The 16857-nt window shown below is 39.7% G+C and overlaps 1 protein-coding gene across 6 annotated transcripts in view; it reads right to left on the reverse strand.

Moving 5' to 3' along the window:
* Window positions 1-1272: 1272 nt before the first annotated feature.
* Window positions 1273-16857, reverse strand: part of LYRM4 (LYR motif containing 4) — a 95871-nt gene continuing 80286 nt past the window's right edge. For 2 of the 6 annotated variants that reach the window (XM_087762827.1, XM_087762793.1), the window contains one exon: window positions 1273-1645. In XM_087762827.1, the coding sequence (XP_087618953.1) occupies window positions 1583-1645 (63 nt within the window). In that variant the 3' untranslated portion in view covers window positions 1273-1582. The other 4 variants (XR_015705926.1, XR_015705912.1, XR_015705924.1 and 1 more) reach the window with 3 other exon arrangements.

Below are 16857 nucleotides of genomic sequence, written 5' to 3' on the forward strand. Positions count from 1 at the left end.
CTAGTGTATTAGAATAATTAAATTCAATTTTAATAAAATGTTCACTAAAAGCAATTTACATTGCAATACTTACCTAATATGAGGAGAATTATTACTGTATTTGCCTTTTATTTGAAAGTGAGAATGGAGGCTACGTTTGTAGTCTTGGATAGTCACAGTACCTTATTCTGTACATGATATTGTTAATGGAATGCATTACTATACATTTCAATCTAACTGTACAAAATCATAAAATACACTTTAAATGGTAGTGAGGAATGAGAGTTTGTTCTAAATTAGACACTTTGTCTATCCTCTGCTTTAATAATGTTATCACAGAGCACAAACAACGCAAAACAACAGAAGTTCTAAACAAAGATGAATTTTGGGAGGCAATAAAAATAAGGGGAGGTTTTTAAAGGCCACAGTGTCATGGAACTAGTTTTGAGTTTCTGTTTCTCTTCTTAAAAAAACAACCCCACAACAGTCCCCTGAAAAAAAAGGAAGCTTTTTTCTGTATGCCATTAAAAAAGCTTTGCACTGCTTAATTTTTCTGCAAATTTCTAACAGAAAACAAATTCAAGCACAGGAATGACTTGAACAGAACCTGATCAAAATTTTTGCTTGCCTTTTTTTAACATTGTCTTAAAAGTGTTGATTATTCTACAGATTTAATAAAAAGCAATAAAACGCTAAACTGAGTGTTCCACTTTTGCTAGGCAAAGCTGGCTGCAAATTCATGACTTACAGCACCTGAGTTATCGTCATAGTTAGGTTCTTTTTCTCCTGCAAAATTCAGGAGCTTGGTGAAAAAGGGAGACCTTGCATGAAGTGATGTGGTGCTTTCTGCTAATAGCTGCACCTCAACAAATTTAGAAAAGGACTCGGTAGTGAAAATATATTTTAAAGCTCCCAAGCCTCGGGGATGCAAGTCTTACATTTTGCTATTCTGATCTGTTAATTGTTAAAAGTAGGACGGGACTGGTTATTAACGCTTGGAAACTAAAGAAAGAACTAGTGAAGTTTTATGTCATCTCCTGAAATGTCAAGGGATGCCCTTTAAATAAACCACACAATGCAGCTTGTGATACTTGTTAAGTATCAAGGGCCAGGAGACGAGAACTCTGTTCATCTCTGGTGTTAATATTTAAAATGAAGTATGTATTTAGTCATTTAATTAAGATGCTGTATATTTTTAAATGAAACAGGATCCATAAGAACTTAGTTTTAGGGGTTTTAAATCTAACACATCTTTCGTGCTCGGTGAGAGAAAAGGTCAGCAGCAGAATCATGTATCTGGTTATGGGTAGCTTAATGAAGTTTTATTGTCAAAGTAGGGCAGGAGCTATTTCATCACATGGGACATACAAGCAAACAGATTTCAAGACTACCTTACATGCTATTATAAATCACAGCAATATATTTTAGAACATGTGAACCATTAGAAAATAGTACTTTGGTTGCCAAAAACTGAGTCTCTCAGACATTTCTTTTGCTGAACAGAAAAGCTCAGACATGTGCAGTGAGTTTACGCATCTGTATGCGGCACTGTAGGATGCTGAAGATGGTCCAGTGTTGCTTCAGGATCAGAGTCTTCTTATAGCTATGTGTTTCCTGGACTCTCAATAACCAATTTCTGCGTGGAATACAGTTGGCCAATAGTAACCTGAAATCAAACCAAAATATCAGAAAGCTGAAACTGGAAAGTAAACAGGTCATAATTTCAGCTTCGCAAGAGAGATTAAACACAAACTAACAACTGAGTAGCCCATATATTGAGCTTTTTCATAATGACATTTTTCTTCCTATAAGCATTTTTTGGTGAATAATACTGTCATCAGCCTAGACCGTAAGAAAAATAACCAATACCTAAAATACCTGCATATATAAAATCTTGAAATAATGACATTGAGGAATACTGTTCAAAGTCTCTTAATATTAAAAGTTAACATTAGAAGTTACTACAGAGGAAAAGCAAACAGGCTGTATGTTTAGAAAAATGAAAAGATGAATATAATGAAAAATAAAAAGATGGATATAGTCAGCAGATATTTCTTATTATGCTTTTTGGGTGGAGAGCCTAGATATAAATTGTATGGTATGGTATTGTTTTCCAGTTCCTTTGGAACCCTAATTTAATTTGCCCTACAAATGGTGAAAACAGTTACACAGTTAGTTAACCAGTAAGATTTTACACAGACTGGAACTGACCCCTTGTTCATGAGATGGTGTTCACACCTCATGTATTTGTGCTTTCTAGTGCAACGAGGAAATGAAAAACGATAAAAATGCAACACGATGCTTCGATTATTCTTGTTCTTTAGTACTTTCTAGTCTGCATCGTAACATTGGTAAATTGTAGTCAGATGCGCAGTGGGCGATAGTCACACGCAGCCCTTCGCTTAACAGTTGAGATGTGGAACGAAGAAGTTTCATGCAAGTAGGCTAATGTAAGCAGAAGATGACAACATTTATTTTAGAAGTATGAAATTCAGAGTCTAATTTTTATACCTGTGATGGCCTTTCTCACCCCTACTTTGTCGCCAAGGCCTGGGTACACAGTAGCTCTGTGTCCTTTTCACACACAAAAACGTTCATATATTTAATTATGGAATTAGGACAAAAAAGGCTAGATGCTTAATTACACTAAGCACAATATATTTAGTAGAATTTAATACTGCACAAACTAAGCCTCACAGCAAGTCAGGTTCTCAAAGTAGTAAAAAATTAGGGAAAGAAATTTTTCAGCATTTTTCATTTACCATTTTTGAGGGGAAAAAAATCCTGGCAGCTGTTAAATAAAAATTTCTCATCTATGCCCACACTCACATAAAATGTAAATAATATTGCCTTTTAGGAAATGAACTATTTCATCTTGATAAACAGCCTTGTCTGAAACTTGTAATGCATTGATTTTAATCTTGAAATATTTATTACAAGGGAGGATTTATGAGCCATTCTTAAAGGAACAGAAGTTCTCCTTGCCAGCAAATATTCCCCTCTTTTAGCACTCAGAAGTAAGTCGGTAACAGCACATGAACAACTCTGATTATTTTTGAAGTTACTTATGAAGTATGTTGCATACAGAATATTTAAAACATAGGCCGTACACAACTGCGGCATGTGCTACCAACAGAAATGTTAAGCTGTCAACAAGTGTTACTTATCAAAGAGAACTTGCTGCTCTGGGTTCTGTGGCTGGCTATACACTTTAGTTGCTGCCTTACCACAAACCATGCTGTACTACTTAATTTTTGTATACCGTGTTTTGGAGCCCAAAGAATCTTTAATCCTTTCCCACACAGTAGAGCAAATTTAATGGGAGGCTCAGAGGGATTACAAAAATGCTGAAACCTGAATTGCGTTTTTTTTTTTCTCCACCAACTGGGGAGATAGATGAGGCTGAGTACGTGACTTCTCAGTCAATCATATTCAGCTGGGGCAGATGGCTTTGTAGGAGAAAGGTATGAGCTGCTGTTTGCTGTTTCTGTGCCAAAGGGTGATATTATCTACTGCTGTACCTCTTGACTCGAACGCAATAAAATCAAAGATGTGTGTGTTGAGCTGCTTCCTTAGAAAACCACAGGCGTGCACGCATTTCAGCGAGCGCAGTCACCCGTGCCGTGCTGTCTGCCTTTGCTGGGCTGCTCCGGCTTGCCTGCTCTGGTGCTTCCCTTCCAGAAACTATGCCATGACATTTTGAGCTGAACTTTGAAACATAAGGATTTTTTTAAACTCTTAGCCTTGAATTTCTCACATTATGATCAAGCCTTTCCCATGCACTTCAGACAAAACAAATAGACCTTCCCTTTATAGCTGCTGAAAAATTCACATCTATAAACATCCACTGCCTCAGCAGAAAGACTGCACCAGTATTTACACGCTGACACTCATTAACCCTCTGAATCCAAACAGCATTCTTACAGTGTCCTCGCCTATGCTAAGACTAAAGAAAGCACTTAAGCAGCAAGCATCGCTGTGGATCATTCTCCCAAATTAAAGACTTCAGTGGCTATCTGCTGTGTTCTTTTTTCATCATGTGTGTTTGTAGCTTGTACACCGCATGCCATTTACTCTTCTGGTGGGTGGCTGGAAGCCAGTGCAGAGGTCAGTGTCAGGGTATTTTCATTAATCACAGGAAGCTTTTGTGGAAAAAGGCTCTACCATTTGCTCAGCAGCTTTGTTACCCAGAATTTTACTTACCTCTGTAAGGTAACACATTGCAATTAAATTCTGCAGGAAAGAATGCACAATAAACAACCACTTTGTCATCAGGAGGAGACAATAAATAGAAATATAAAGGCTGGTTTTCAGATCTTACTGAATTATTTGATGTTTAAATTCTGCCTGCAAAATTATGTACTTTAAACATAAGTCTGACGAGTCCAACCCTCAAAACCTGACAATTTGTCCTTGTTCAAAGATCTAGTACAAGTCTATACAGTCAGCTTTGTCTTATGAACTTGAAAAACTTAACCTTGCCTTCCATCTGAGTCCAGGATGAGACTCAGGGTTTCAGAATGGGACTTATCAGCAGATGTAAGTGAGACAAAAAATGGGGTGTGGTGGGTTGACCTGGGCTGGATGCCAGGTGCCACCAAAGTATTCTATCGCTCCCCTCCTCAGCAGAACGAGGCAGGGGGAGAAAACGAGATGGGGAAAAAAACCCCAAACTTGTGGATCAAGATAAAGGCAGCTTAATAAAAGCAAAAGCAAAGGCTGTGCATGGAAGCAAAAGGAAAACGAAGGTTTTATTCTCTACTTCCCATCAGCAGGCAATGTCCAGCCACTTCCCAGGAAGCAGAGCTTCAGTATAGGTAGTGGTTGCTCCAAAAGACAAATGTCATAAATAACGAATGCCCCCCCCCCCCCCCCCCCTTTTCTCTTAGCTTTTATTGCCGAGTGGATGGCCTATGGTATGGAATATCCCTTTGGTCAGTTTGGGTCAGCTGTCCCGGCTGTGTCCCCTCCCAAGCTCTTGTCCACCCCCAGCCTACTGGTGAGGGGGGAAAATGTTGAAGAGACAGCCTGGACGCTGTGCAGGCACTGCTCAGCAGTAGCTAAAACACTGGTGTGTTATCAACACCTTTCTAGCTACCAATATAAAGCACAGCACTGTGAGGGCTGCTATGGGGAAAATTAACTCCATCTCAGCCAGACCCAATACATGGGGAAAAAGAAATTACTGAACAGTAAGCACGGGTCCATCCTGTAACCCAAACATTCTCTGGTTATGAGGTGTTTGTGTGTTCATACAGAAACAGTACTTTTCTGTGCTCGCGGCTGGCAGCAGCAATCATGGGGAGAAGCTGCTTTATGGAATCCTTCACCGCTATTGCGAAAAAAGCAAGTAGGAGAGGTTTTCCCCAGATAACAGAAGATCAGAGATGTGTATGGGGAGGCGCAGTAAGAATTAAATACTAGAATTAAGTAAGAAGAATTAAAGAAGTAGAATTAAATATTGAAAAAAACCCACAAAACTGATGTCCTGAAGACATTAGAAGAACATGCTGTCACCTCGGAAATTCAGCAAATCCAGTCAAATTGCCAGCTCTGAACTCTGTCCTCTCAAATGGTCTATGGCTGGTCAGTGCCTGACTCTCAGGGACACCTGTGGCTGGTGAGCAGGTTACGTGTAGCTTCCATGCCAAGCCACACAAGAGATACCACTGCAGTGGGACCGTGGTGAACCGGGAGGCAGCCTGAATCCCAGGGGCTGCCTTCCTATCTGCCACAGCTAGTGGAGCAGACCCTGCAGACCTATTGCCACTGCTTGCAAAATACTACTAGAAGATCTTCTTCAGCTTTTGAAGGTATGTGGCACGTCTTGGGGTTTTTATCCATATGAAGATTTTACTTTGCAGCTCAGAGTTGAGGTAGAAGTGACTGTTCCTGTTTCTGCAGGGCTGAAAATAAGGTGACCAGGTTTTAAAATTTTTTCTCATTTGCCTCGGTCATTTCAGAGTGCGTGGTTCTGCTCTGAAAAGTATGATGGCATCTTTCCTTGACAGCTCTGTATATATTCAGAATGTCTGTGCACTTTAATAACCACCACATTTTTCCCCTCCTTAATTGTGTTGGCTCTGCAGTACAAAGGTGGCCAGGCACCTTTTTTCCCCATGTACTTTACAGAATTGTAATTGCATGGTGAATAACCTGTGAGCTCTGACAAATCTTGCTGAGCCCTGATGGAGACACTTTTTCTCGCTGTCACCGAACTACTCATCATTATCTTCCTTCCCAACCTGACAATCTCCAAACTACTAGCTACCTGCTTGGGTGAGGTCTCGCTGACAAATTTCAATGTGAATGCCCTAAAATTACTCAGGTAAGTAGGTAGGCGGCAGACCTGGGGAAAGGCGATGTCCAAAAGGAAGTGGCAATGTGCAGCCAAAGCGTACACCCACAGGGGTGGACCTGAAGAAGGACGTTCACAGCTTCCGTAACCAAATGCAAAGTCAAAATGACAAGATATCTGGCTTGTAGTATCTCTTAGCAGGATGGACACAGGAGAAGGAAAGACAACAATTTAGGTCTCAGCCCTTGAAGGCATCTTAGCACCTTGCATAGCGGGTGACATATCTTGATTGAGTTCCCCAGCACACAGAAACATCATCTTCCTAATTGCAGTCAGGGTATGCTCTTACGTAAATCAGTGCGATATGACTATACAGACCCTCACAATGGTACTTTTACCGTCACTTTCTAAGCTAAGTCAACGTAAGGGTCGTACAGAGGAGTTTCCCTTCCTGTCCCTTCTATGTCTCACCCCATTTGTAACACAAATAACAAAACTAACAATCAGTGTTTGTTTATTTAATAACTCCCCCCTAACTTAAATATAGTTTCTGAAGTAATCTCTAGGGAACAATCTTCTGCCCTCAAAGACAAACCAACCCCAGGGATTTTTCATGCCATTGATTTATTTTTCGATGGCAGACAAAAGCAGGAGCGGCCTAACAGGAGATCGTGCAACACTCTTACTCCACGCAGAATCATCTTATTGGTGAGGACAAGGCCTAAACACGTAAAAGTGTCACCACAGTATAGGAATATGAAAACATCATAAGACAGCAATTCCTTTAGCTTTCAATTATTTAAAAATTGATTTCCCGAGAGGTTCATCACAGGAGAAGTAAAAAATGTTTCTTGTTTTTCTTAAAGAAACGCAGATGATAACTAAAATTGATGCACTACAGATGGTTTTACATATTAAACACATTTACATATACAAAAATATATATAGGTTGTTTTATATATATATATATATATGCATAAATAGAAAAATATATTAAAAACCCAATCTCTATATAAACATAGCCCTCTTTTCTCTTTTATTGCAAATTTGCTTGCAGGGAAGAAATGGTTACCTTATTACAGCCAGGGATCACATATAAATATATGCATTTTCATGGTTCTTTATTATGGAGAAAAAGGAAAAACTCACGTTTATTAATGTATCTATACCATACACACACACACACACATACATATTTTTAAAATCCGATTGGTTTGTCCTGTTGCACCTGAAAAGTTGACAGGTGTATCTCACAGGCACACTGCTGCACCTTAACTAGGAAGAAAAATCCCCAATGACACCGCAGTCATATTGCATATACTGCTGCTAATCTTGGCCTCTAACACCATATGAAGAAGTTGCCCGTTCCTATTTTCTTGCACTATGATTATAAAATGCATATTAAGTGAATGCTGACAAGAACAGAAATGCACAAGAATAATGATTACTTTCAAGAGCCGGCAACAGTGTTACAAGTTGTTTACCTACTATCTTTCCTGTTGGATGATGCCAACCAATTTGCAAGCCTATTGCAAATATAAGCGAAGTGGTTACTGTTTTTAAGAAGCATTATCTTTTTTTCCCCACGTCCAAAGTCAGATAGGCTATACACAGCACGCTTTATCAGAAATATTTTTCATATTAACTAAAGCCAGTTTAATGTTTTTTTTAAATTAATATGGACAGCAATTTTTGAAATGATCTTGTATTGCAATAATAAACACACCAATGTGGTATATAGTAATTTAAAAAACTCAAACAGAACCAAGAACTCATCAATAACTGTTCAGTGCTTTGCCAAATCTTTGTGCTGCTATTAAATGCTGTAGCAGCAGTCTTATTTATTTTTGCTTAGGAAAGAATGTTGAAAAACTGCATTTGGCTCCTTAAATACATAGGTTATTCCAGTTCGTCAGAGCTGGAATCACTATGGAAAAAACTGTATGATTTTGGAGACATTTCCCTTATTTTCAGTGATGCCATTTGTCTACACAGGAATGGGAAAGGAAGTGAAGGAAAGCACGGAGCTGAGAAGTTCGAACTACTGCATATTTCACTTCTGCCTGTGTTTTGCAAATGCTGTTTTCTTTGTTCCTTTGCGCCAAAACATCTTCTACAGCCACTGCTACATGCTGCTTTTGAAAAGGCAGGAAAAATTAATTTATAGCTATCATTTGTCCGGCTTTCACTAAGTAGGAAGGTGTGAAGTAAAGTAAACCAGCTAATAGGTGAGAATTTATCCGAAAGTTGTTTCTCTTAATAATGACAAATTATGTAATTTTGTTAGAACCATATGCACTTCATCTTGGTACACCTTTATTTAGCCTATCAAAGCAGGATGACATATTTATTTAACGCTCTTATTAATTTATTCTGTGGGTCTCCCTGAAGAGATACTCTTCAGTGAAAAGAGCAGAGAATCATATCTAATCCAGCAATGATTAACACATAAAATACTGTAAACATATACACTCATGTGTATTTGTATATGATGATCTACAATAGCAAGGGATTCTTCTTTGTAAATGCTGATTATTTCTCAGTTAACAGGGCCTCTTTTTTTTTTTTTTAAATTACACAAACATGCTACTATCCTTACAGACAACATGGGCAACATGACAGACATGGCCTTTGCTCCAAATAGCTACACGCTTGATATAGCTTGTAACAAGTAAGGGTCCTCAACAGAGAAAGAAAAACATTGGAAAGCCAAGTGGACAAGACCATGTGGTCCTTCAGTAAAGTCACACGGTTTCACTTCTCTCCTTTCCTGCAAGCCTCTCGGCCTACAGAAAAAAGGAGCATGACAAGGAAAATGCTGTCTTAAAAGTATGCAGGGCCCAACAGCAGATGGCAGGGGCAGCAGCCTGCTGCACAGGGGAAGAAGCATCCCTCTGCGGCTGCAAAGGCAGCCTTACAAAGGTGTCAGACAGTGGGTCACGGGAAAGCAAGCAGTGACTGATTTTGGGCTTCAACAGCCAGGTGAAGTTTGGATAGAACACACACCCGAGGCAGCAGCAGATCCGCAGAGGTAACACTGACCCGCTGCGATCTTTGTATGCTTTCGGCGTCCTGGCAATCTCCAGGCTCCCCCCTCTCCTCGCTTCCTACTTGTTACCTGCTAATGTATTTCAGCATCTTGCCTTTTCTCTCTAGTTTACACCTCTGCCTCCACAGAGCAGCTCAAACTTTTCGGAAAGCCAAACACAGAAGAAATAAGTCTTCTAAAGAGTCAGTCCCGCGTGGGTAAAGGGGAGAAACTTAATATAGGCTGATCTTTTCTCAACATAGCGTGCGAAACAGAAAAATCACTCAGTTAAGATGCTGAGGTGGCAAGGAAAGGAATAAAAACATTAGTACTTGAAAATACAGAGACAAAGACCTGGATAACATTGTGCTGAGTGTGGTGTAACAGGTACTCCAGTAATGCTGAGACATTTGGTATGTAAATGCCCAAACCATTCACAGAGGACCCTATGTTTTGTAGCAACCACATAAGCAGAATTCATCAAAGCCAGTGGGGCTGCCTGCCTTACTTTTGTCAGTAGTATAATACAACAGCCACTGTCACAAAACACACATTCTGCACTACGTCCAGGAAAATACTGTAATGTTTGTGTATCGCAGATAAACTAACTCCACAATACATACAAAGACTATATTGTCATTATAAAAGGAAAATATTTCTCTCTTCAGTGTCCTCTTGGTGCACTAATTGTGAGAGACTTTTGGAATGAAACACTGAAGAAAATTTAGTCCTTTTGGACAGGTATAAACAAATTACAAATATGCTTACTGAGAAGTCTGATAAAGTAATTTCATAGCACTAATAGGCTTTCATACTGTGCACTACCGCAGAACTAAAATGAGCTGCCACTTTACACTCGACAAAAATTTAAAGACCTTCTTTTACAGTGTTTGTATTTGAAGTCAGGTGCTAGAAATGCAATGTAGTGAAAGAATCAACTTTAGCCTTACTTCTCATGTAAACTGGGGAAAGTGGCTGCTGGGAGGAGCTGCAAAACAGTTACACAAGGATGTACATGTCATGGTTGTAGGTTAATGTCTTTCAGAAAATTACTTAGCCACCTGTGCCCTCTCCCCTTTTTTTAATACAGCACATCACCTTCTGCATTTATCCTCCCTCCTAGTTCCAGAAAATTTCTGCAAAATTCCTGATTTTGTCCCAAACCACTGGAACTTCGAGAAAATTTCAGACAGCGAATGGCACATGGACTTGCTGTGTTTGTAACTAAGATTTCCCTGTCTAAATGCTGATGTCTAAAGCCTTGAAAAGCTTGCATGCTTTATCTTCACCATATTTTTAAATGAACGATACATAAAGTAAGTGCAAGGCATAAAAGTACGTGCATTGGGAAAGGCTGAACTTCAGGATCTAAGACATCTTGAGACAGCAGGTACTATGGAATTAAGGACTGAAAGGCAAGACTGGCTGGCTGTAGATCTGGGAAAATGCATCCGAGGGTCTATGTACAAGAAACATGCCAGAGAAGATGTCGGAGTCACCCAAATCAAAGTAGTTCAGGAGCGTGCAAGCCCAGCGTGGTGAGAACAGCCAAAGTTGATGATTCTTCAATGAAGAAAATGCTGTCAGTGCAGTGGCGCAAGGCAATGTAGACTGCTCTAGAAAATATGTTTGGCTTGGCAGCATGGAAAACCTTGGTCACCTGTTGCCTTTGAAGCCAGTAACTATTCTGATTCCAGCTGGGCCTGTGCTTGCTTCCATTCAGAGTTCATACCTGTAGTATCTTACATGGCACAATAGTCACCCACGCACATTCGCTACACTTCCACTTTGATTTTTATGAACAAGAAGTTTTCACAGTATCTGCAGTACCAAAGCATGTGACTGCAGGTACACCTGCAGTAATAACACCATGAGAACAATGGTAAACAAGTACACAACACGTATTATGCGTGAGGACTGGCCAGTGAGAGCTGAGGGGACACCGCTCCTTGTAGGATCCTGCCCAATATTTTACAGAAAGTATACAGGTAGCAGACGTGCAGAGAGGTATAATTACTCTCACAGCTCAGACCTTAGATTACCTGTTTGAACAAAAGAATTAACTGTAATTAGTAGGAAAACTGCAGCAATTAAGACAGGTTGGCACAATCACCTGCTACAGAAAGATGCACCAAATAAGGCAAATATTTCTCCCTTCAAGCAGAACATACTTGTGTACATCTGGTAAGGCAATACAGTATTTAACTAAATAAACTTGGATTTGTTCTTTTATTTATTCTGAATCTTATCCAATACACCAAACGGAAAGGGGAAAAGTTCAGGTGACCCAAAACTGTAATACTGTTTAACCTAACAATTTGAATTTTCTGTTTTGTTAATAGCCTTTGAGTCACAAGGATATTAAAAAAAAAAAAACAAAAAAAAGGCATTTTAATCTGCTACTGACGTTATATTTTGGGAGGTGAAAGACACAGTGAGCTGCTGAATTTTTACATGAATGTATGCTAGCCACAGTTTAATTATTTGGTGGTGATACATCTGCTTCAAGACTCCAGACTGTCCTTACTGAGATTCCTAGTGCTGGTTACAGGATAGCACCAGGTACACTGCATTTCATAAAACTTCCAGGTGCTTTAATACCATTTTAAAGTAACAAGGCCTTTAAGTGTTTGGGGGGGGGGAAGCAAATCCTGTAACATATATAGTTTTCCAAGACATAAGACACAGAGAAACTCCTTCTTTTCTTGTCCTTCAAGAAGGCTAAAAGCAAGAATCAAACTTAATTTTATATGAGGAACAACTTACCTTCAGTTTCCAATAGGTCTCTTTCTCTGCCCTGATGTTACCTTACACGTATCTCAGACATGATTACAGGCTGAGCTTTTCTCTGTGCACATTCAAATTACAAAATTAAATTTGAAAAAGCAGAAATAACTAACTGAATTTATCTTTAGAAACTCTATCTGTATTTCCAAAGATAAATTTTGTATTGGATGTTTTTTATTCAATCTGTATCTTCACCCAGAAAGGAGCACCTCATCTATGTAACTACTTACATGTCAAGTCCCTATTGCAGTGTTTAGCTGGTCTGTAAGTGTATAAGGAAAGGAACAAGAGTTTTTATTTTTCTGCATTAACAAGACTTCCTTTTTTGGCAAAATTCTAACAGATTACTAAACTACAGTCATCTGTTCCGGACAGAATCACAAAGATAATTTCCTTGTTTATCTGACTTTTTCTGATGGAGGGTATCCAAAGATTTCTTTTTTCTTGCTCAGCCGTCATTCTTGGTTTAGTATCTCCAAATCCCACACCTGAAAGTGACCCAAGCTTCAAAGAACTTTTTTCTCTCCCCCCCCCGCCCCTTTTGGAAGAGTTCTAGTGAAAGCTGTACAAAACACACCATCCTTGTTCTCACACCCTCGGGGGAACAGAGGTAGTCCCTTGAGCTCTTGGGAATCAAAGGCTTCAGTATTTGGTATTTCAGCTGGAAAAAGCGTTGCCTGGACTGTCTACACTCTTCAAAAACCTGAGTAGGGAGCAGGTGAGATGTTTTAGGGCTAAGGATGGATTTGTTGAATTTCAGTCAAGGTTTATGACTGTGAGTTGTCACTTGCTATCCATTGGACCATGGACACCCTGAGATCAATTCTCTGGTTCAGCTCAGTTTCCAAACCAACACCCCAGTCAAAAAACACGACTCTGGTCTACTTTATTAAGCAGTCTCCACGGAGCCGTAGCTGCAAATACATTGAACCACTCTGTCCGTCTTGAAGATACTCCAGGTGAAGGTGGGTGGACCCCTGTCTTCCTACAGCCTCTCTCCCGAGGCAGGCATCGCTACCCCTGCCTCTCAGCACTGAGGCAAATGCTGCTTGCAGCACCGCACTGAGCTGAATCCAAGCCCTCACGCTTGAACCTGCCCAAGTTTAGGCCAGCGTCCTGCCATCCAGCTGCTCGCTCTCCAGCCGGCGAGCTCACGCTCTGCCAGTTCCACACACAAATGAGTTAATTTCCCAGTGCTCCTCAGCCCAGGCCCTTTTTACAAACACTAAGAAGAATTAATGAGGGAGAAAATAATTATTTGCAAACCCTCCAGCTTTTGAGCAGGAGATATCTGTGTTTGTGTGGATATAGGGTATAGCTTACATTAACTTGTTTAATTGGAATAAACTATAGCAGCACTTTTTTCTTTTTTTTTGGCAAAGATAAATTACTGGGTTTAGCACAGCTGGTAACAGCTAATTCTGTACAAAGAGTTCTTTTCAGTAGTGTGGGTGGCAAAACACTTTCAGCAACTGGCTTAATTAGTTCTTCCTTCTTTGCGGTATCACAGGAAAGTTTGCAGAAGAAAAAAAAAAAGATAGATTGTAACAGAAGATGTGGTATAAAATAATCCTGTTTGCTCTTCTGGTTTTGCCAATTCTCCCTTATTTAATGTCACACTAAATGGGGCCTTGCCCTGGTATTTCCCAGCACAGATAGCAATTAGGAGTGAGAGGTTAGCGCTTATTCCAAGTGCAGGCAGGGAGCAACCTCTGTTCCTCTGCACAGGATGGAGCAGAGCATTCCTCAAACAAAACACCCCGGCCAAAACCAAACACCACAGCGATGGGAGTGCCACAGAGGGCTTTCCCCTCAGCAGAGCCACCATACGGCTTGTGGGTGGCTTGTTTAGCAAGGACTGGGAAGCCTGAGCTGCTAACAAGACTCGCTCCCCAGTGCAACCTCTCTGACACGGATCATTTATATGACAAAAAAACAACACGGGTGCCAAGTACAATCATTTCAGCTTCGCTGCTCCCAGCGTACCGCGCACGCTGACTGCAGTGTAATAACCCACTGCCACGAACAGGCACTAACTTTCACACACAGACACCTTCCGTTTCATACGAGCTGGCCAAAAGCAGGCGGGCTCTTCCACCAGCACACGCACGGACGTGCAAACGCTCCGCAGCTGTCAGCAAGACACAGCTCCTACCAGATAAAAACTGGGCTTGCAAGGTCCACTTGACCTTGTGAATGTCAGTGAGATAGAGGGTGAAGGGCCAGGAAGGGCACAGATGTTTGTATTTACCACCATTAGAGGCCATTTAGGAAACAGCTGGCAATTTTTTCTAGCTGTTTTGTTTTGAATGACGACTCTGGAGCTGTACTTGGGTGAGTTACAAATCTATTTCAAAAACAATCCAAAGTGTTACAAGCCATTACCAATGTTTCTCTTGCTCCTAGCTAGGCTGAAGAAAGGCAGGACTATGAAAAAATTCCGTTAGGAAAAACCGAATGTGCCGGGGAAAAACAAATTAAAACTGAAGGAGTATTTTATGAAGACAAACAAAATAACCAATTAATGAGGAAACTCACCAGCTATCTTCAAGAAAAAGCAGGCTGTGAAGCTGCAAATAACAGTGTTTACCTGTATCTACAGTTCCTGTTTTTTCAGGAAATTATTTTGGTATTTGCCTATTCATTTCTTTTGGCAAGTGGAAGACAGAGGGCTATTCCTATAGATAATATTAGGCAGACTGATTAAAAACAAGAATGAATCAAAACTTCTTATAACTGCCCACTGCTCATTTACAGTATGAGCAGCCTGATATGGAGAATAGTATTTTCTAATACATGCCTCTCCGTAACAGTTGTTAGAAAGCCTATGGAATTTTGGTCCTTGGAAGGTTGTTGACGAATCTTGAAAAGACTGTTTAAACACATGTTGAGGGAAGAAGAAAAAAAAAAAAGGAGCCAATTAAGGGGAATATATTGAATCTAGGAATTTGTCAGTGAAGAATCCTGTCAGAAATAATATCTAATAAAACACTTGCCTGTTTTTGTGGCTTGACAGCTTACATATTTCTTTGTTTTCTTTCCATTTGCCTGTATAAAAACATTGAAACAAAAAGGGAAACTGACTGACTACAGACAGAAAACAGTGAAGCTACTTGCAAAATAGCTACTACGAGGGACGTAAACAGTAAGCAGAGATTCCTCCATTATCTTTCTACTAGTACTAATCATCTCAGAGTTACTTTTAATAAAAGGAGAGCAAGATTAACTGGCAAGCAATTAGAAGTGATTCTTTAATATATCTAATGGATTTAACATACGTATGCATCCAAAAAATATCTAGCTCATTTTATGCCAGCTTGTTTATTTTGCTATTTAAAAATACCATATAAACCCTACATATAAGCCTGTGTACAAAAGAAAACCCCCTTTGGGAAAAAACACAGAGAAGTGAGCCAGTAGATGGCATTGTGGCCCTTCAAAAGGAGTTCCAGAAAATTCCACTTAAAAAACATGCAAGCCTAAGTAACTGTGTTTAACCACTTACTGCTTAACCAATGCAGTATTTTGCCCCCGCTCAATGCTACACATGCACAACTGAATAAACAAACCCACACGATGTAGCTGCACTGTCATGCTAGCCCTGAAACAAATCTTCTCTGCTCTTGTTCCCAAATCCAATTAGCTCTGTATGCTAGATTTACAATCCCAGACTTGAAAAGATGATCCTTGTTTAACGACTAATGTCCTGTGATCCATGGCCATCAAGGGGATACCAGGAAGGATGTGATTAGTTCAAAAATATTTCCTAAAAAGTAATCGTACACAAGATCTTGCAACCAATGCAGATGATACTGTTTCCTGTCATACAGAAACTACTGCGGAATAGGTACTATCCCTTAAAAATAAATTTCTGGAGCATTTTATGAATACTCCCATTTTCTTTCAATTAAACTGCTGATATGCCCTCACAGCTAGGGATGAGAAGATTGTAGCAACCCACCAGTTTCTTGTGCAACGCAGCAGTTCTCTGTATTGCTAAAACCACAAAAACTTTAAACCATTTTGCAGAACTCAATGTACAGAAAAACTCAGGAATTTACTTTAGGAATTATATTCCATACACAGGCAAACTTATTTAAACTGAAGTTAGAGTTGCACTTATCAGTAGTTTACCTGCATGCTACTTTATAGGTAAACCTGCTTTACCTTGACCAGCTCTGAGCAGGGGGTTGGACCAGAGACCTCCAGAGGCCCCTTCCAGTCTCAGGTATTCTGTGAGACTTCCCTATCAATGCTCCCCATGCTATTAGTCTTTAAGAAAAGGTCTAGTTTCACTGCAGTATTCGTTTTGTCAGGAGTTTCTAAAAATCCTTGTATCATAACAAAAACCTTTCAAGATAGTGTAATTGAATCCACCTACCTTAAGAGCTCTTAATTAAATTCGATAGTGCACTCTAAGTGTCCAGTTGTATGTATTCATGTCTTTTCCATGTCACTTCTACTAGAGCAAATTAAAGCAGTCTAGTTTTTCTGATGGAGAATTTCAACTTCAGGTCTCCATTGCCTGATAGGTTAATACTTGGATTAAGAAACAAGCAACCAAAAAGTCATCCACAAATTAAAACAATAATTTTTGCAAATTTAATATGTGCAAAAACATCATGCTCACTTGAACAAGGCTGTTTTTTATATGTGGAAATAATTAAAAGTAACTTTTAAAGATGCAGAAGAATACAAGAAAAATGTTTCTTTCATCCCCTTATGAAGTTACAAGCATCACTGTGAATGTCTAAATATTAAAAAT

This window comes from Nipponia nippon, unplaced genomic scaffold, assembly GCF_047370975.1.
Source record: "Nipponia nippon isolate SJK-2023a ecotype South Korea unplaced genomic scaffold, ASM4737097v1 scaffold_1, whole genome shotgun sequence".
In the NCBI taxonomy this organism is placed as follows: Eukaryota; Metazoa; Chordata; class Aves; order Pelecaniformes; family Threskiornithidae; genus Nipponia; species Nipponia nippon.